Raw genomic sequence first — 16,057 nt, forward strand, 5'->3', positions numbered from 1 at the left:
TGTGAAAAAGTGTGAATTCCACAGATGAATGTGGAAAACAGACACAGCACTAATGTCAGCACAGGAAATAAAAATGCTGTGTAAGGAGGGGAAGAGAAAGAAGGATGCGAAGTCAGAGATGCAAAGAACAGAAAAGGCTCTTTCAGTTGGAGGGGATCTACAAGGACCATCTAGTCCAACTGCCTGGCCAAATGATGGAGGACCAAAAGTTAAAGCTGTTGTTAAGGGCATTGCCCAAATGCCCCTCAAACACTGACAGCCTTGGAACACTGATCACCTCTCTGGGAAGGCTGTTCCAGTGTTAGGTCAACTTCTCAGTAGAGAAATGCTTCCTAATGCCTAGGCACAGTTTTGAACCATTCCGATGTTTCCTACCGCTGCATCCCAGGGAGAAGAGCTCAGCACCTCTCTCTCCCCTTCCCCCCCTCAGGAAGCTGTTAGAGAGCAATGACGTCACCCCTCAGCCCCCTCTTCTCCAAACCAGACAAAGCCCAGAGCCCTCAGCTGCTCCTCACAGGACATGACTTCCATTCCCGTCACCAGCTTTCTTTCCCTCTGGAAACAGTCATGAACCGTCACATCCTCACCTGGTGGGTCCCAGCCCTGCACTCAGGGCTCCAACACTGAGCACAGCAGGATAATCCTCATTTTTCCTGGCTGGTCATGCTGCATTCAATGCACCCCAGGATGGGGTTTGCCCCCAGGCGTGCCAGGGCTCACTGCTGGCTCCTGGAGAGCTGCTGCCAACCTGCACTCCTGGATCCCCATCTGCAGGGCTGATCTCCCTACTTAGACCTGTGCCAGGCATTACTCCATCCTAAGGAGAATCTGACACTTGAACTTGTTAAATTTCATCCTGTTAATCACTGTCCAATGTTCCAATGTGGTGGAAAAAGGATATCCACCACAGAAAAAGTTAAAGGCTCTTCTCTCACATCTCACCCTAATGTCTCCATTTTAAGGCTACTCTTGCATCTCAACAACATTACAGTTGTTTGTTTCAGTGGAAAAGAATTATTTTCAGAAGTGCATTTATCTGGCTCCCAAAGGGAAAGCCTAATCAGCTCATGATTAATTTTATTTGTTCAAGACATTGCAAGTATGATCCCTAATTTATACTAAGAGAATTCATTCTCTGATACCTATTCCTAAGAGTGGCTACAGACAAATAATTCCTTGCAGTGTTCAGATATTTGGGAAGTTAAACAAAGCTCCCTATAATGCACAGTTCTTCCTTCATCTGGGTGACCACAAAATAGAGGCTCTGAATACTGACCAAGCAAATACTACTTCCTTAAAACAACTGCAGGCTCCCCATGGACTTACACTGTCTGTGAAAATAATTGTTAAATTATACTATATATTCCTACCCTGAAATTTATAGATATTTACTTTTAAAATTATTTGTTTTTTTGACAAAAAGGAAACAACGAAATGTTATATAAAAACAACACAGACCCATTACTTATTGTAGTTACACTTTTCCCCCTCACAGTGCAAGTTTAAGAGGAGAGTCTCAGATTGAGTTATCTTTCTCTGTGTCATGATTTCAGTATTTTAACATGGATTAATGCCTTCAATAGATAAATGTTATGTGTTAGATGAATGGTTCGGAAATCCCATTTAGAAATAATGTAACCTTAGAAGAATTATATTTAATTCATTATCTAATACAACAGCATTACTTTGGTCTCTGTTCCTCTTCAATGAAATCAGAAACTGAAGATTTCAAAAGATATTATTAAACTGTTCATAGTTTCTATTAAAAAATAGGGAAAACACTTTCTAAAATTATGAGTAACAAAGAAGAAAACTTACTTTTACCAAGAATTAAAGTATTTTCAACACACTTTAATACATAATCTGGCTTTCTCCTCTTCTTGCTCAATATTCCTCACACCAGGCAGTAGAACTGAAGCAGCTTGACACCCAAAAACATACCTGACTGCATTATCAGTTGTTTTGCTTTGGTTCATCTACCCAGTGTGTAACAGCAAAGCTACTCATGTGAGTCAGATAAATTTTAAATTAGAATGTTAAGATTTCTGTTATACTACTAATAAAGTCTTGGGTTATTTACACAGACATGCTTCCTTTGCCCATAAGCAAGATTGTGAGCATAACAATTCCTAACCTGTTTTACCTGTACTCTCCTTTTACCCCAGATTTTTCTAGTGGGGGAATGATTTGCTGCTATTTACTCTTCAGTCTCTTTCCTTGTGTTTGCTCAACCTTACCTCAAGTTCAACCTTGCAGAATTGTCACAGAAATTTATCAGCAGAATGGTAGAAATTTATCATTCATTTCAACAGACAGTGATCCTTTACTTACAGAAAGAGACAAGTGTCAATGATAAATGTATGCAACAACAAACAGCACAGGCAAGGTCAAACAAAACTTTGGTTCACACACCCTTAAAAACCAGGAACAAAGGACTCTGAATGAAGGGTAAAAGGTGGCCGTTTCCAAATTACTAAAAAGGAATAACGATTTATCATGAAACACCCAATAAACTGAGGAACACATATTGCACAAAAGTTTATCTTCACACCAAGTTTGCTTCAGCAAAAAAATATAACAAATCTTATATGGTGGAGATGTACCTTGTTGGATAAGGGCTTCAGCTGCAGGCTCCCCAGACCCTGCATTGACATATTCTTCATTAGGATGTTTCCTGTTGTAATGTCTCTTGAGGGAACCAGAGATATTGCAGGAATAGTGGCAGTGTGCACAGCGGAAGGGCTGGGAGCAAAAAGGAAAATGTTGGACTGTATTTCCTCACCCTTAACAGGAGATACAGGTCTAAGCTGCAATGTTTTGATCCCAAGAAACCATGTCCATTTCTGGCTTAGGCATCTTTCAAGGAGACCCTCCGAAATTCAACATAAATGGAAAGTGTAACTAAACATTGCCTAAATTTGGTACTTTTTATTATGTGCAAGACAACAAGTATTCTCAATATTGTAAGATTATTACACAGTTTCTGTAATTCAGTAAATTGTGTGCTTTCATAATTGATGATAACAGGTCTGACCATATGGAGACTGTCTACTATGAAATTACTCAGCTGTTGTGAGCTTTGGACTGAAAGAGGGGAGCAAGACAACTAAAATAACTGAAACTACAACATGGTTGTACAGTCAATCTAATTTAACAGGTTTCCCTTTCCTTTAATTTTTTCTTTCCTTTCCCCTTTCCCTTTTCTTTCACCTTTCCCTGGAATTTGCAATTCTATGACCATTTGGTGAGCTAGTTTTGGCAACTAAATTAATTAATTTTTTAAGAACACGTCTCTCTTCAACTGACAGGGAGACAAATTCCTAAGGAAAAAAAATGAGGAAAACAAACATCTGAGCCTAAAGTTAACCTTTGAGAATAACTTTCTGACAGTTATCACAGTTATAGGAAGCTTGACACAATCATTAGGTCCTGGAAAAGCATGCAGACATTGACCAAAGTCCTCAGGGAAAAGTCAAATACCTGAGAATGGGATGCAAAATGTCTCATGCACAGCAGCCCCACCTAAAGCTGCTCAGCAGAAAATGGTTGGTACAGAAATGTTCATCTAGGAGCTGAATTTAAAGCAGAGAAATGTCAGGGTCCATTAATTAGAACACTCTCCTAAGCTCATTGCTCACGCTCTTCCTTCAGGCTCCAAACAGCAAAAATAAGGAAGAAAAGTGATGTTCAGACTCCCTTAACCTTACACTTCAGACAGTACTGTAACATTCAGCTACTCAATATTTCAGAGATGGGTACTGTCTATTGCTGAAACTGTCATTTTTAAAAGACAGTAATCCAGACAGACTGCTGTGTTCTTGTAGCACTCTCTTGTGCAAGTCACACATGTCACCTGCTATTGGACAGCAGGATTGCAAATTCATGGAGCTGGGAAATATGATGGATTAAAGGATAATTAGATCACGTAAGTAGTGACATTTCTCTGAGTCTCATAAGCATGAAAACAACTGTCCTAGAAGGAGGCAAACATTTTTTTAACTCCTTTACACAAATACTTCTGATTGATCTGATCCAGTGGTCAGTACTCTTGACAATGCCTTAAATTGCCACACTTATGTGCAAGCAGATCCCGAGGTCAGAACCAGCTACATTTCAAGAACTGCACTGTGAGTACATTCATCACTTTAGCCATCAAAAAAGGAAAATTATGTATTTCCATTTACAAAAAATCCTTTAAAAATGTAAGTCCGGAGCAAAACCACATACTTAAGAAAGAAAAATTATTTGTTCAAAATGTATCATCTCTTTCGATGACTTGTTTTGTCTTCCAAAACTTAAATCATCATTGAAAAGACTGCTTGCCTTTCTGCTTTATGGCTCTTGTTAAGAATGCCTGCAGTGTACTCTTTATAGAAGTACGATGATCTGTTAGATAATGAAAGATGTTACTTATGAAAATAGTATGATGTTTTCAGTAAGAAATATGCTTATTGTCAAGATAAAGCCTCACATTAAAATGAACATTTTCATAAATACAAAATACTTTTTTTTCTGGAAAAGAAGCTAGTATAATTCCTATTTACTGAATATAACAATTGACAATACATTAAGAGCTATCATGCTGAGAACCAATGTGAAATTTAGAAATAAAACCGTACTACCATTTATTAAAATAAACTGTATCTCTAATTTCAATACTTCACAGAAGCATTAACAATTTTCAAAACTCTTTCCAATGCATGTTTCAGATAAATGGGCTGTTTTAAAATTAATTCTCTTCAATTTTCTTCAAATATATGAACTCATCTACAGTACAACAGACTGGCAATCTTCAGGGAAAATTAAGGTGGGCAATGAACAGTGATATAGGGAATTTGCTTTCATGCCTCCCTAGGACATTTTAAGGTACATATTAAATCCACTCTCTCAAGGACTGACAATCAAACCCAATAATGCTTGTTTCATATTGCAACACACAGATATTTTTGTCAAGTAAAACTACTAATTACAAATTGGTCATGAACAAAATAACCCTATCTCAAAAGTCTGAATATAAAGTCAAAATTTCTAAAATATTAAAGTATTTATATACTGTTAATTGTCACCAAACAGGAAAATGTGCCAGTTTTAATATTGTTATCTGAAGTTCTCTGTATTTCCTAATAACTTTAAGCACGATTTATATGTTTTCTTACCTTGAAAGAGACGTGTTGTTCCATATGACGTAGGAGCTGTGGTTTCTGGGCAGCTGTATAGTCACACACTGTGCATTTAAACTGCTTTCCTGAAATGGGAATAGGAAATGGAATAACTTTTTCTATTTAAGTTTAGAAAACTACTGATTCTATTTCCCCATAAATTCCAAAATGCTAAGAATGAACAATACGAGAAGTCTGGCGCTTGCTCTGCAAAACTTTGGTTAAATAGAGCTAAGAGCAGAGTATGGGAGGAAAAAAGGCCTGAGTGCAATCTTTAAATTGTAAGCATTAAACACTCTGGATTCTCCTGGGATAGTCACTTGGGAAAGAAGAAAAAGAATTGTTATAGTGCACCCTAAATGAAAGGAGGAAATCCATTATTTACAGCTGCAGGCACAGCTACTTTGCTATTTGTAAAGCACACTTGGAAATCCTTAAAACACCCATGTTTGATCATGCTCACATGGTTTTATTTATTTCTGTCCATAACACTGAATTGCTATGATTCAAATACATTTTCCCTTCAAAGCAGTCTCTCTCACTAATTTATTTTTTCCCTTATGATTTAAATGCACACGATTTCCTTCTTTTTATTCTCTGGGTTTCATACCCCCTTTCTCCTTATTTTGCCTCTAAGATTCTATCAGGGCTGCTACCTCCAGCCAAATTACAAGGTGCATTAAATACAGAAGGACTTCATCCCTGAATTAAATAAGCATGGCTGGCAAATCGTATTTGACTGACGTGCAATAAGGATATGCTAGAAACTACTCTAAAAGCAAAAGAAGCAAAAAGTAAAGTAGAATAGAGAATATTCTGTATTATCACAAAGAAATGGGGTTTCTTTAGATTCCAGATCCTGATGTAAAAAGTTACAAGCATTTTATACTAAGTGTGAAAGTTTCTATAAAACACGGCTAAGAAGAACCTTCTGGTATCTAAATAAAATAATGAAAACTAGGCTTTTTGGTTTGCTTCTACTCACAAACAGTAATGACCCTGGGCTACAGAATTGCTTTCTATCATGTCGCTCTTGAGAAGTCTGTCTTCTGGAAAAGAATAAATCAGACACAAAACTACTTTATATTCCACTGCTTAAACTGACCTTGCAGGGCTGTGATATTTGAACAAAAATTGCTTGGATTCATAAGTCAGTAAGACAAGACTCATGAACAGTGAAACATCTTTCAGATTCACTTATTCATGAAATAACTGAAGAACACTAGGTGTGTGCTGGTAGGAACTTTTGCAGTGCTGTCACTTCAGGAAGGGACCTTGAGCAAAGAGAAGCTGTCGCTCAAGAGGCTGAAAGTCCCCTGACAAACCACATTCCTGGTGACAAACGTTCTCTTCTTTTTTCACAGCGGTTTGAAATGCATGAGAAGTTTGTTGGGGTGGACGTAGTGAGGAATATTACTTAAGACTCCACAGACAGTGAGATCCTGTTTCCACTGGAGCCAATGGCAAAACTCACCCTTCAAATGTATGAGGAATTTCCTGTAACAGTTTTGGAATTGTGAAAAGCAAGGCAAAAGAGCCTAAGTCTTGGATTTATTTGTACCAGTCAAAAACGGAGGTTCATCAAAAAGGAACACAGAGTCATAGAATGGTTTGGGTTGGAAGGGACTTTAAAGGTCATCTTGTTCCAACCCCCCTGTGATGGGCTAGGACACCTTCCACTAGAAGTCACCACAGTTATTCCAGAAGATGATGAGTTTGAAGCCAGATAAAGAAGGCTCCTGGTAATAACAATGCCTCTAGAGTCAAGGTTTCAGCCTGACCTAGCAGTTATTTGTAAGAGAACATAGCTCTTCACTTGGATTTCAATATTTAAAGCTAATTTCACACTTTTAAACCCAACCCAGAGATGGCGAGATCCTGCTCAACTGTGGCACTATTCTTAACAGTGCCAAAATTCAAAGCAGCCTCAGATGAATTGCAGTAATGACTTACACACACATAGATTTTGTTCAAGAAATGTAACTAACAGGTGAAAAAAATTCAACTTTCATTGCTGAATATTTGATCATGCCAGATGGTGAAAACAAAACAGAAAGGTTTTGAAATTAAACCCCATGTAGTGATTTACTTTACAGGGACATAGAAAGAGACCTTTTAATTTTTCTTTATAGACTGATCATGCTTGAAATTTCCTTTTCATTCAAACACAACAACCTGCCTCCTTCTCCCAGCCAGGAATCAGCTGAGGACTGCATTTGGTAAGTAAAATCTTGATTCTTGCATATGAAGTTTAGATGCATGTGCCACACCTACTTGTTACTGACCAAGTTATTTCAAAATACTGGAAAGTACTTTTTGAGTAACAAGTGATTTACTAACTCACAGTATTTCTGCAGTAACTTCGGTAATAAAACAGTAACTATAATCTTCCTGTAATGTAGCATATTGATGTAAAGGGGATTCTCTCTCACTTGAACACACAGACATAAGCATTACTTAATATCTCTGACACAGAAACTTCATATACATTCTAAAAATGTAACAGAGCATTGTCTGCTTTCTGTGAAGATGTAATTTGAAGGAAAAAAAAAGAAAGAATGGAAATGAAATGGTCAACAAAAAGTGGAATGAGGTTTCACAGAGTTGCATGAGTAACAAAGATCAAGCTACTAAGTCATAGTGAAGGTCTGTACAACTTATCCTGCTAAATAATTTACTTCAATTTGATAATCACAGAATAATAAAGTATTGTTGTGCTCTAACTTTTGATATAAAATGGGGTACTTTTCTGGATGTGCATCTTGCTTTTTACAGTTATCATCACAGAAATATTAAAACTGCAGGGCAAATAAGGTGCTGCATGTGAGACTGTAGAGAGTCAGTGCCCAGGTTTGCCACTGGCTGATCAGACATCAGGACAGGGCCTTGTGTCTGCTGGGCTGCTGGATTTGCCATCAGGATCCTAACAATATTCTCATAGAACAAAACAGTAAGAGACTTAAATATAGAACTATCGGCAATTTCAAACTACCAATTATTTTTGATGTATTGAGATCAACCATTTTCTGTAAGAACAAGGAAGGCATATAAATTTCAGAAAACACAAAATTTCAGAAAAACCTAGTATTTCAGAGACAGCTGTCTGTCTTTCACAGAAATTAGTTTTTGTCATGGGTTAGCATAGCTACAGAAGTGATTCTCTTGCAAAGAGGTGCTTACAGCTTCCTCTATGACCTGACAGAACCTATCAACTGGCTAGTTTGAATGCTGGCAACTTTTTAAGCCACTTTAAAAGCCACTCTTTAGCTTGACACGCCTCTGTGGTCCACATTTAAGAATGGACAAACCCTGGAAAAGCTGTCTCTTGCTTCCGGCCTTGGGACAGGTAACTGGGGGGGACCCATGCGGCCCAGAGGGGCCAGGCCCTGCTCAGCCCGGGCCGGGCCAGGACACAGCATCCTGGAGCCGTGCGGCCCTGTTCCATCCAGGCCCCCCACAGCCCTGTTCCATCCACAGCCCCCCTGTTCCATCCAGGCCCCCCACAACCCTGTTCCATCCACAGCCCCCCTGTTCCATCCAGGCCCCCCTGTTCCATCCAGGCCCCCCACAGCCCTGTTCCATCCACAGCCCCCCTGTTCCATCCAGGCCCCCCACAACCCTGTTCCATCCACAGCCCCCCTGTTCCATCCAGGCCCCCCTGTTCCATCCATAGCCCCCCACAGCCCTGTTCCATCCCGGCCCCCCACAGCCCTGTTCCATCCACAGCCCCCCTGTTCCATCCATAGCCCCCCACAACCCTGTTCCATCCACAGCCCCCCTGTTCCATCCATAGCCCCCCACAGCCCTGTTCCATCCACAGCCCCCCTGTTCCATCCATAGCCCCCCACAGCCCTGTTCCATCCACAGCCCCCCTGTTCCATCCAGGCCCCCCACAGCCCTGTTCCATCCACAGCCCTGTTCCATCCACAGCCCCCCTGTTCCATCCATAGCCCCCCACAGCCCTGTTCCATCCACAGCCCCCCCACAGCCCTGTTCCATCCATAGCCCCCCACAGCCCTGTTCCATCCAGGCCCCCCACAACCCTGTTCCATCCACAGCCCCCCTGTTCCATCCATAGCCCCCCACAGCCCTGTTCCATCCACAGCCCCCGTGTTCCATCCATAGCCCCCCACAGCCCTGTTCCATCCACAGCCCCCCTGTTCCATCCAGGCCCCCCACAACCCTGTTCCATCCACAGCCCCCCTGTTCCATCCACAGCCCCCCACAGCCCTGTTCCATCCACAGCCCTGTTCCATCCACAGCCCCCCACAGCCCTGTTCCATCCAGGCCCCCCACAGCCCTGTTCCATCCACAGCCCTGTTCCATCCACAGCCCCCCACAGCCCTGTTCCATCCAGGCAACTCCTGGTGCAGCCGGGGCTCATCTGAGATCGATGCCCCGCTGTCCGGCAAAGATCATGTGACCAACAGTGATAAGGGAATTCCAGCTGCAAGGCCCAGCTGAGATTAACCCTTTTAGTGCTGTAAGTTTCCCCCAGAACAGATGAAGCCTGCAGACATCAATTCTCTCCCTAGTCAACACCATAAAGACACCAAAGTCAGGGAAGAAGGAAGAGCTGAAACCCTGAGGGAGGAGAAAGAGGAGATGCTTAGAAGCTGAAATTCTGTTGTAAAGCTATGGTGGTGATGGACTATGATATATCAGAGTACCTGTTGTAATTTCATGAAAGCATGTAATTTCATGAGTGCTCAAACTGTAATTGTGAGCAGAAGTACTTGTGCTGAAATAAGCAAATGACAGTAGCTGTAATTTCATGAGGATCCTTTTGCTCCCAGGGAAGAGGGAAGGCCTCTATTCCTAGAGATGAAGATGCTCCCAGAGATGGATGAAGAGAACCTTTGTTCCTGAACAGCTCAACCTTAAAATGGTAGCCCAGTAGCTCAAGATTGGACCCTCGAAAGCAGTTGTGGGAAAAGCTGCAAGTCGGGGGAAGGGACTCTCACATGATGCGAGCAGAGAACCAACCCGGGCGGCTGTCTTGCTGTGACATTGAAGCCATGAAGAGAACTTCTTGTGGAGATGCCTCCACAGCATGAGCAAGAGAGACTCCTCTCCCTAAGTGAACTGAAAAAGGTTATTATAGAAGTGGTAAACTGACTGAACATCTCAAGGGTTGTCTTTTTACATTGTCAGTGGGAGAAGGGAGAAAGGTGGGGGGAGGAGAAGTGTTCTGAAGGTTTAGTCTGATTTTTTTTTTCTTTCTTTTAGGTCCATTAATAAAGTTCTTTATATTCTTTTAAGTTTTGTGCCTGCTTTGCTTTCTCCTAATTCTTACCTCACAGAAGGTAAATACTGAGCATTTTGGACCAAACCACTACACTCTAATTGGTGTTTCTGCCCGGTTTACGAACTGAACCCGCTGCAGTTTTTCAAAGTTTTGAACTGTTTTCCAAATGGTGTCTCCTGAGAATAAACAAAACCTGTAAATCATACTTAAGTGTTCAACTGTAAAACATTTGTTAATGAGGCCTGTTGTACAACCAATATTTATTGTCCTAAAATAGATTTAATAAACATGCACTTACCATCAGCAGTATGAAGGAGTTTATGGCTCTTCAAAGTGCCCTTTGATTTGAACTTTTTCCCACACATATCACAAAGGTGCGTTTTCTCCGTGCTGTGACGATTCATGTGGGCTTTCAAGTTGCTCTTGCTGCGAGTGGCATACTCACAGAGGGAACATTTGAAGGGTTTGACACCTAAACATGAAAAATTATACCATGAAACAAGCAGGCTGTGCCTTTCCATGAGAGGCTGGACATTTGCTTGAAAGAAATTTCACATCATGTGAGCAACATGGTCAAAGAGAAACATTCAAAATTTGGATCTCTACAAATAAAAAATTTCATCTACAGCTTCTGTGTAAATGATGCCAAGCTTGTTAAGCATCACTTAACTGTTAAGCGAAAGGAGGAGTCTTTTAGAATTGAATATTGCTCTACTGAAGCCAGGTACTGAGTTTAGCCAGGCAGTACTGATAATTGGGTCTTGCTATGCCTATCCTTCATTTAGAAGTAAACTCCAGACTGCCTGCAGTGATGCCTAGCTGGTGTAAATATCTCCCTCTGAATAGCTTCAAATAACTATCATTCTCTGTTTACTACACTGTTTACAACAAAGAAGCAACCTGTGGTAAGGAGGACTGCTTCATTAGGTAGTTAAAGCATAAGTTAAATGTGCAAACTGTGTTTTATTGTTAACTAGTGTCAGATTTGCTAATGGGTCAGGCAGTGGTATTGCCTGGGCTCTCAGTAAGATATAAGCACTTAAAACTTCACTTCCCTCAAACTGTCCAAAGCATGTTGAGAGATATCCAGTGTGTCACATAACAAAAGGTCTGTAAGAACAAAGTAAATCCTTCAAAGAAAAGCTGAATAAATCTGAACTGGCAGAGTAGTTCAACAGTTGCATGAGGGTCTGCACATTTTAGATTGATACTCGTGACCTTAAAACTAGATGTACAAGCATGAGGAATTACAGTCTGCTTTAAGCAGACTTGATTGCACACTTTCATTTGGGAATAAATTTCTATTCACCTCTTTCTCCTGCTAGTTACATGACATGGGTTCCCAGTTCCAGTCAGAATAAAAGAACTCTGTCTACGGAATACACAAGGAATTGCTCTAACCTGCATTCTGCCTTACCTAAATTCCTTAATGAAGGCCACTGGAGAGGACCCCTGCTATGCTACGCAGGCAGGAAAACTTAGAGCATTTAAACAAAAATGCTGAACTACCTATATGGGAACACTTTGAAAACAAGATACCAGCTTGAGAACACCAAATCCCATTACCCCCTTTATGCAGAGCGATGGCTAAAGAACCCAAAGGCATGGGCAGTCTGTCCCAGAGATTATTAACATGACCAAAGACCATGTAAGCAGTCTTCAACCTTTTATTAAAATACACAGACTTGATAGACACAAGATTTTACTGTCTAAAGATTTAAATTCTAGGCATTTTTAACCCAGGTGTTGCCACATTACTGGAATTTCTCCCTTAAAAAGTCATAAATATGATGAGCATTATCTTAGGGGATTTTGATCACTGTCTGTGTCTGTGCAGCTAGCTGCCATGCTCTGCATGATTTAATTAAAATACTCACAGAATTTATATGTATACATCAAAGCAATTGGATTTCAGTTGGTTTACTAACAGATTTCCAGACCAAGGATTTTTGGACAAATGTGAAAGGAGCAGCAGTGACTCGTAAGATGCTACAGAAAATTACTTGTTTTAAAATACTGAGCATGTTTTTAATTCACTCCTCCTTACTCCCATAGAATACTTTACAGATGTTTATGAATGAGTTTTGGAAAAAAATTGCATCCGATTTTTATTAATTTTTATAAAACATTTAAATTGTCTCTTCATATTCTGAGTGTGCAGTTCCACATGTGATCCAGAATCCATTAAACTAATTAATTAATCTCCAATGTAGCTTATAGTTTGTAATTTGGCTATAGAAATAAACTTGAATCTGGTTTTTTTTATGTCAGCAAAGCTCCAGTGGAATATGAGACTCGTTATATGCCCAAAAGTGTAAAACCAGAGTTTTACCTTCATGAGCCCAAATATGACGTTGAAGGTCTGATCCATTCTTCATAAAATAAAAATCACAGTGGGGACATTTCACAGCTCGTTTTCCAATAAGTCCTTTCAGCTGAACTCTTCTGCCAAGAATCTCAGAAATAGTAGTCATTGAAACCTCTGAGAGAAATGCAAAAGATAGTAAGAAACAGAAGGACATGAGGGAATTTATTCTGTAAATAATATTGAAGAGCTAGATCCTGATTCAGTCCAGTTTTTTAAAAGCTCTATTTCCCCTACTCCCACTCAAAACTGACTTAAACAAAGAGCACAAGGACTTTTTTTTCCTTTAGGCCTTCTAGGATGCTCTGTCCTTTCTCTCCTGATCTGTGAACTCACTGTCCTCACTGCCTGTTTAAAAAAAATATATTTTTTAATATAAAAAAAAATTTGATTGTGCCACTGGCACAAAAGATCATTTTCTGACTATAAATATTTCCAGTAAGCTAAATTGGCACTTTTTTCTTCAATATTTTCGAAGTTTTATTCAAGATTTCACCCCAGATTTCGATGTCACGAATCTGACAATTCATTTCAGCCACATCTACAATGGTCAGAATGCTGATAATCAGGCACTTTAAATTCAAAACCAGACTCGTGGAATATATGTGACTGGAAAGGACCTCTGAAGTCACCTACTCCAAGCAGGGTCAACTTTACAGTTCCATTTTCGAAGTTTGATCAAGTTGCTTGAGGTCATTTCCAGTCCTATTCTGAACATATCCAAGGATGCAGATTCTACAGCCTCTCTTGGCCCATTCCAGTGTTTGACCACCTTTACAGACAAAACTGTTTTCCTAGTTCTAATCAGAATCTCCTTGTTTCAACTCACATCCCTTCACTGTACAGCTCTGAAAGAGCTGTAGAGAAAAATCTGCCTCTGCCTTCTTTTTAATTAGATTGCTGAAGACAGCAATTAAGATTCCTCTCCTGGCCTTTTCTTATTCAAGTTAGACACACTCAATTCTGTGTATTTCCTTCATGAGAGATAATGTTTTGGTTGTCACAATGAAAAAGTTCAAAATAATGAAGTTTAAATTAAAGTGGCCCAGACGCATAATGAAAACATTGCCAGATGCTTTTAAAAATAAATCAAATTGCTCAATGCACATCAGATGAATGAAATGCTATCTCTTGACTTAATGAAAGTAAAACACTCATGCAATCTAAACCTTAAGACATAAGAGCTGGTGATGTTTCATGCCCCACATCTTATAAATTTGAAAGTTCCTGTCTAAACTTAGACTTTTACCAAAATCACTTTGTCTCCTGATCATTGGTCCCAGAATGGAATCACAAAAATCCTGCCTGAACTCATATGCACAGGGAAAACAACCTCAAAAGGGAACTATAAAAGCCCATGAACTGAGCAGAGATAAGTTCTAAAGTACCCAAAAAAGAAAAATACAGCCGTAAGTCTGAACCCTCATCTGCCTTTCCTGGCTTAGATCCTTCAATCCTGACTGCAGGCTAGGATGTCTGCTCAGTGGGGAGCTATGGAAGCTGATGCCTCTCATGTCTCAGAACTATTAAGAAATATCACATTAAATCAGACAGTGGATGAAAGGTAGATAATTCTAGAGAGCTGGGACCAGAACCCAGGACTCCTCCTTCACTGCTGCATACTAAAATCATTGGGTAATAAAGCCAAGCTCTCTTATCTCTTTGGTTTGAAATACGTCTCTGCCAAAGCCTACAGAGATTTTTGTCTCACTATCTTCATGGGACCAAAATTCAACTCCTCTGCAAATATAGAAGAGGAAGGAGTACTTTATAATTGCATACTTTCTACTTGATGAAACAGAAGAGACAAGGAAGGGGGGGGAATGCTGAATAATACTAAGAAAGGAAGGAGAGGGGGAGTTCTAAAAATAACATTTTAATGATAAATATGAACGTGTTTGTTTGAATTAATTTTTGATATGTTGTTTTAAAATTCAATTCCTCTTAACAGTACTCATTTTTCCTTTCATCTTTATTCATGTTCATTTACATTTTTGAAAATAATTGCACTCGTGCCACTGCAGTATTTAATAGCTTACACCATCAGACTCCTCACATTTATTTGGCTCGTAATTAGGTATGGTGTACAAATAAAGGATTTCCTCCTGAATACAAGGAGAAAATTCACAGAAATGAAATAGATTTGTACAGTAATTCTCCTCCATATATTAAGACAGGCTTGTTGCATAACTATTGCACAGGCATATCTTAGATGTATTATTTTTTTAGTACCACAGAGATGTATCTAATAAATCTGCTATTCTGCCTTTAAGCTCTATTCGCCTGTGATACATGAATGAAAAACAAAACCACAAAATAATAGTGCAGATTTTCTTTTTAAGCCTTACATCTATTATAAGAGCTTAAAAGACCCACTTGGATCAAAAAAAAAATTACACTATACTTTTTTTAGAGGGATTCAGATACCAAATAAGTTGTTCAGAAGTATTTAAATCCATGAGTTTCGTACTTCAGGGTTCCAGAGTTAACTGATATTTCTGGACCTCAGACACAGCATACACTGATAATTCAGCAGTCAGTGGACCACTTCAGGCTAATGGCAACATGTAAGGGCACAGAACTTAATGTCCTGCCAGTTCACAGATCCTGTTATTCAGGGAGGTCTCCTGTGCTCCCTGGCTGAGGCAGCACGAAGGCTTTAAGGGCACAGTTCTTGAGATTCAATTTCTATGCTTACTGGTGTTATACCTCCTGACTACAGTATAGCTCAGAAGCCTTTTCTCATCTCAATTTCCTGCATCAGACATGTCCTCTGACGTACGACAAGCCCTCCAACCAGACTGCTCTGGAGTGGTCTGCAAATAAAGAGGTTTAGTAACTAAAGAGCTGAAGTGGGAGTTAAGTATGAAATTAAAGCAAAGGAAATTGTTTAAAACACGGGTCTAGCACTATCTAGTGGCAGTAAGAAGATAAACTACTGCTTTACCTATTATCCTGTACTATGACAAGAAAGACAAGAAAAGTCATTTTAATAGGATTTTTTTTTCCTCAGAATCAGTCTGAGCATGGCCAGTGTTTTCTTTCTTTGTATCCAATTATGTCAGGTGATAAGGAGCACTGTAGCTGAGTTAATGAAAATGTCACCTCTCCCTCCTCCACAGTAGCAGTGGGGCTTTCTATCCAACATAACACAGATCCTGAGGAGGAGGAAATTAGGGACACACCAGTGTGGCTCTGCCGAATTCACATCAGCCAGGTTTAAATCAGCCCCCACACCAGCATTTTGGCATTGAATTCCCAAGATCTGAGAAGAGGTTGTTTACT

The 16,057-nt window shown here is 39.9% G+C and overlaps 1 protein-coding gene across 5 annotated transcripts in view; it reads right to left on the reverse strand.

Moving 5' to 3' along the window:
* The window catches only part of ZFAT (zinc finger and AT-hook domain containing), a 79,612-nt gene that overhangs the window by 19,482 nt on the left and 44,073 nt on the right, over positions 1-16,057 (reverse strand). For 3 of the 5 annotated variants that reach the window (XM_032133918.1, XM_032133929.1, XM_032133943.1), the window contains exons 9-12: positions 12,740-12,889; positions 10,706-10,879; positions 5,157-5,245; positions 2,604-2,742 (exon numbers count right to left, since the gene is read on the reverse strand). In XM_032133918.1, the coding sequence (XP_031989809.1) occupies positions 2,604-2,742; positions 5,157-5,245; positions 10,706-10,879; positions 12,740-12,889 (552 nt within the window). Of the gene's footprint in view, positions 1-2,603; positions 2,743-2,782; positions 2,871-5,156; positions 5,246-10,705; positions 10,880-12,739; positions 12,890-16,057 lie in introns of all 5 variants that reach the window. The other 2 variants (XM_032133938.1, XM_032133950.1) reach the window with 2 other exon arrangements.

Source organism: Corvus moneduloides, chromosome 1 (assembly GCF_009650955.1).
Source record: "Corvus moneduloides isolate bCorMon1 chromosome 1, bCorMon1.pri, whole genome shotgun sequence".
Lineage (NCBI taxonomy): Eukaryota > Metazoa > Chordata > Aves > Passeriformes > Corvidae > Corvus > Corvus moneduloides.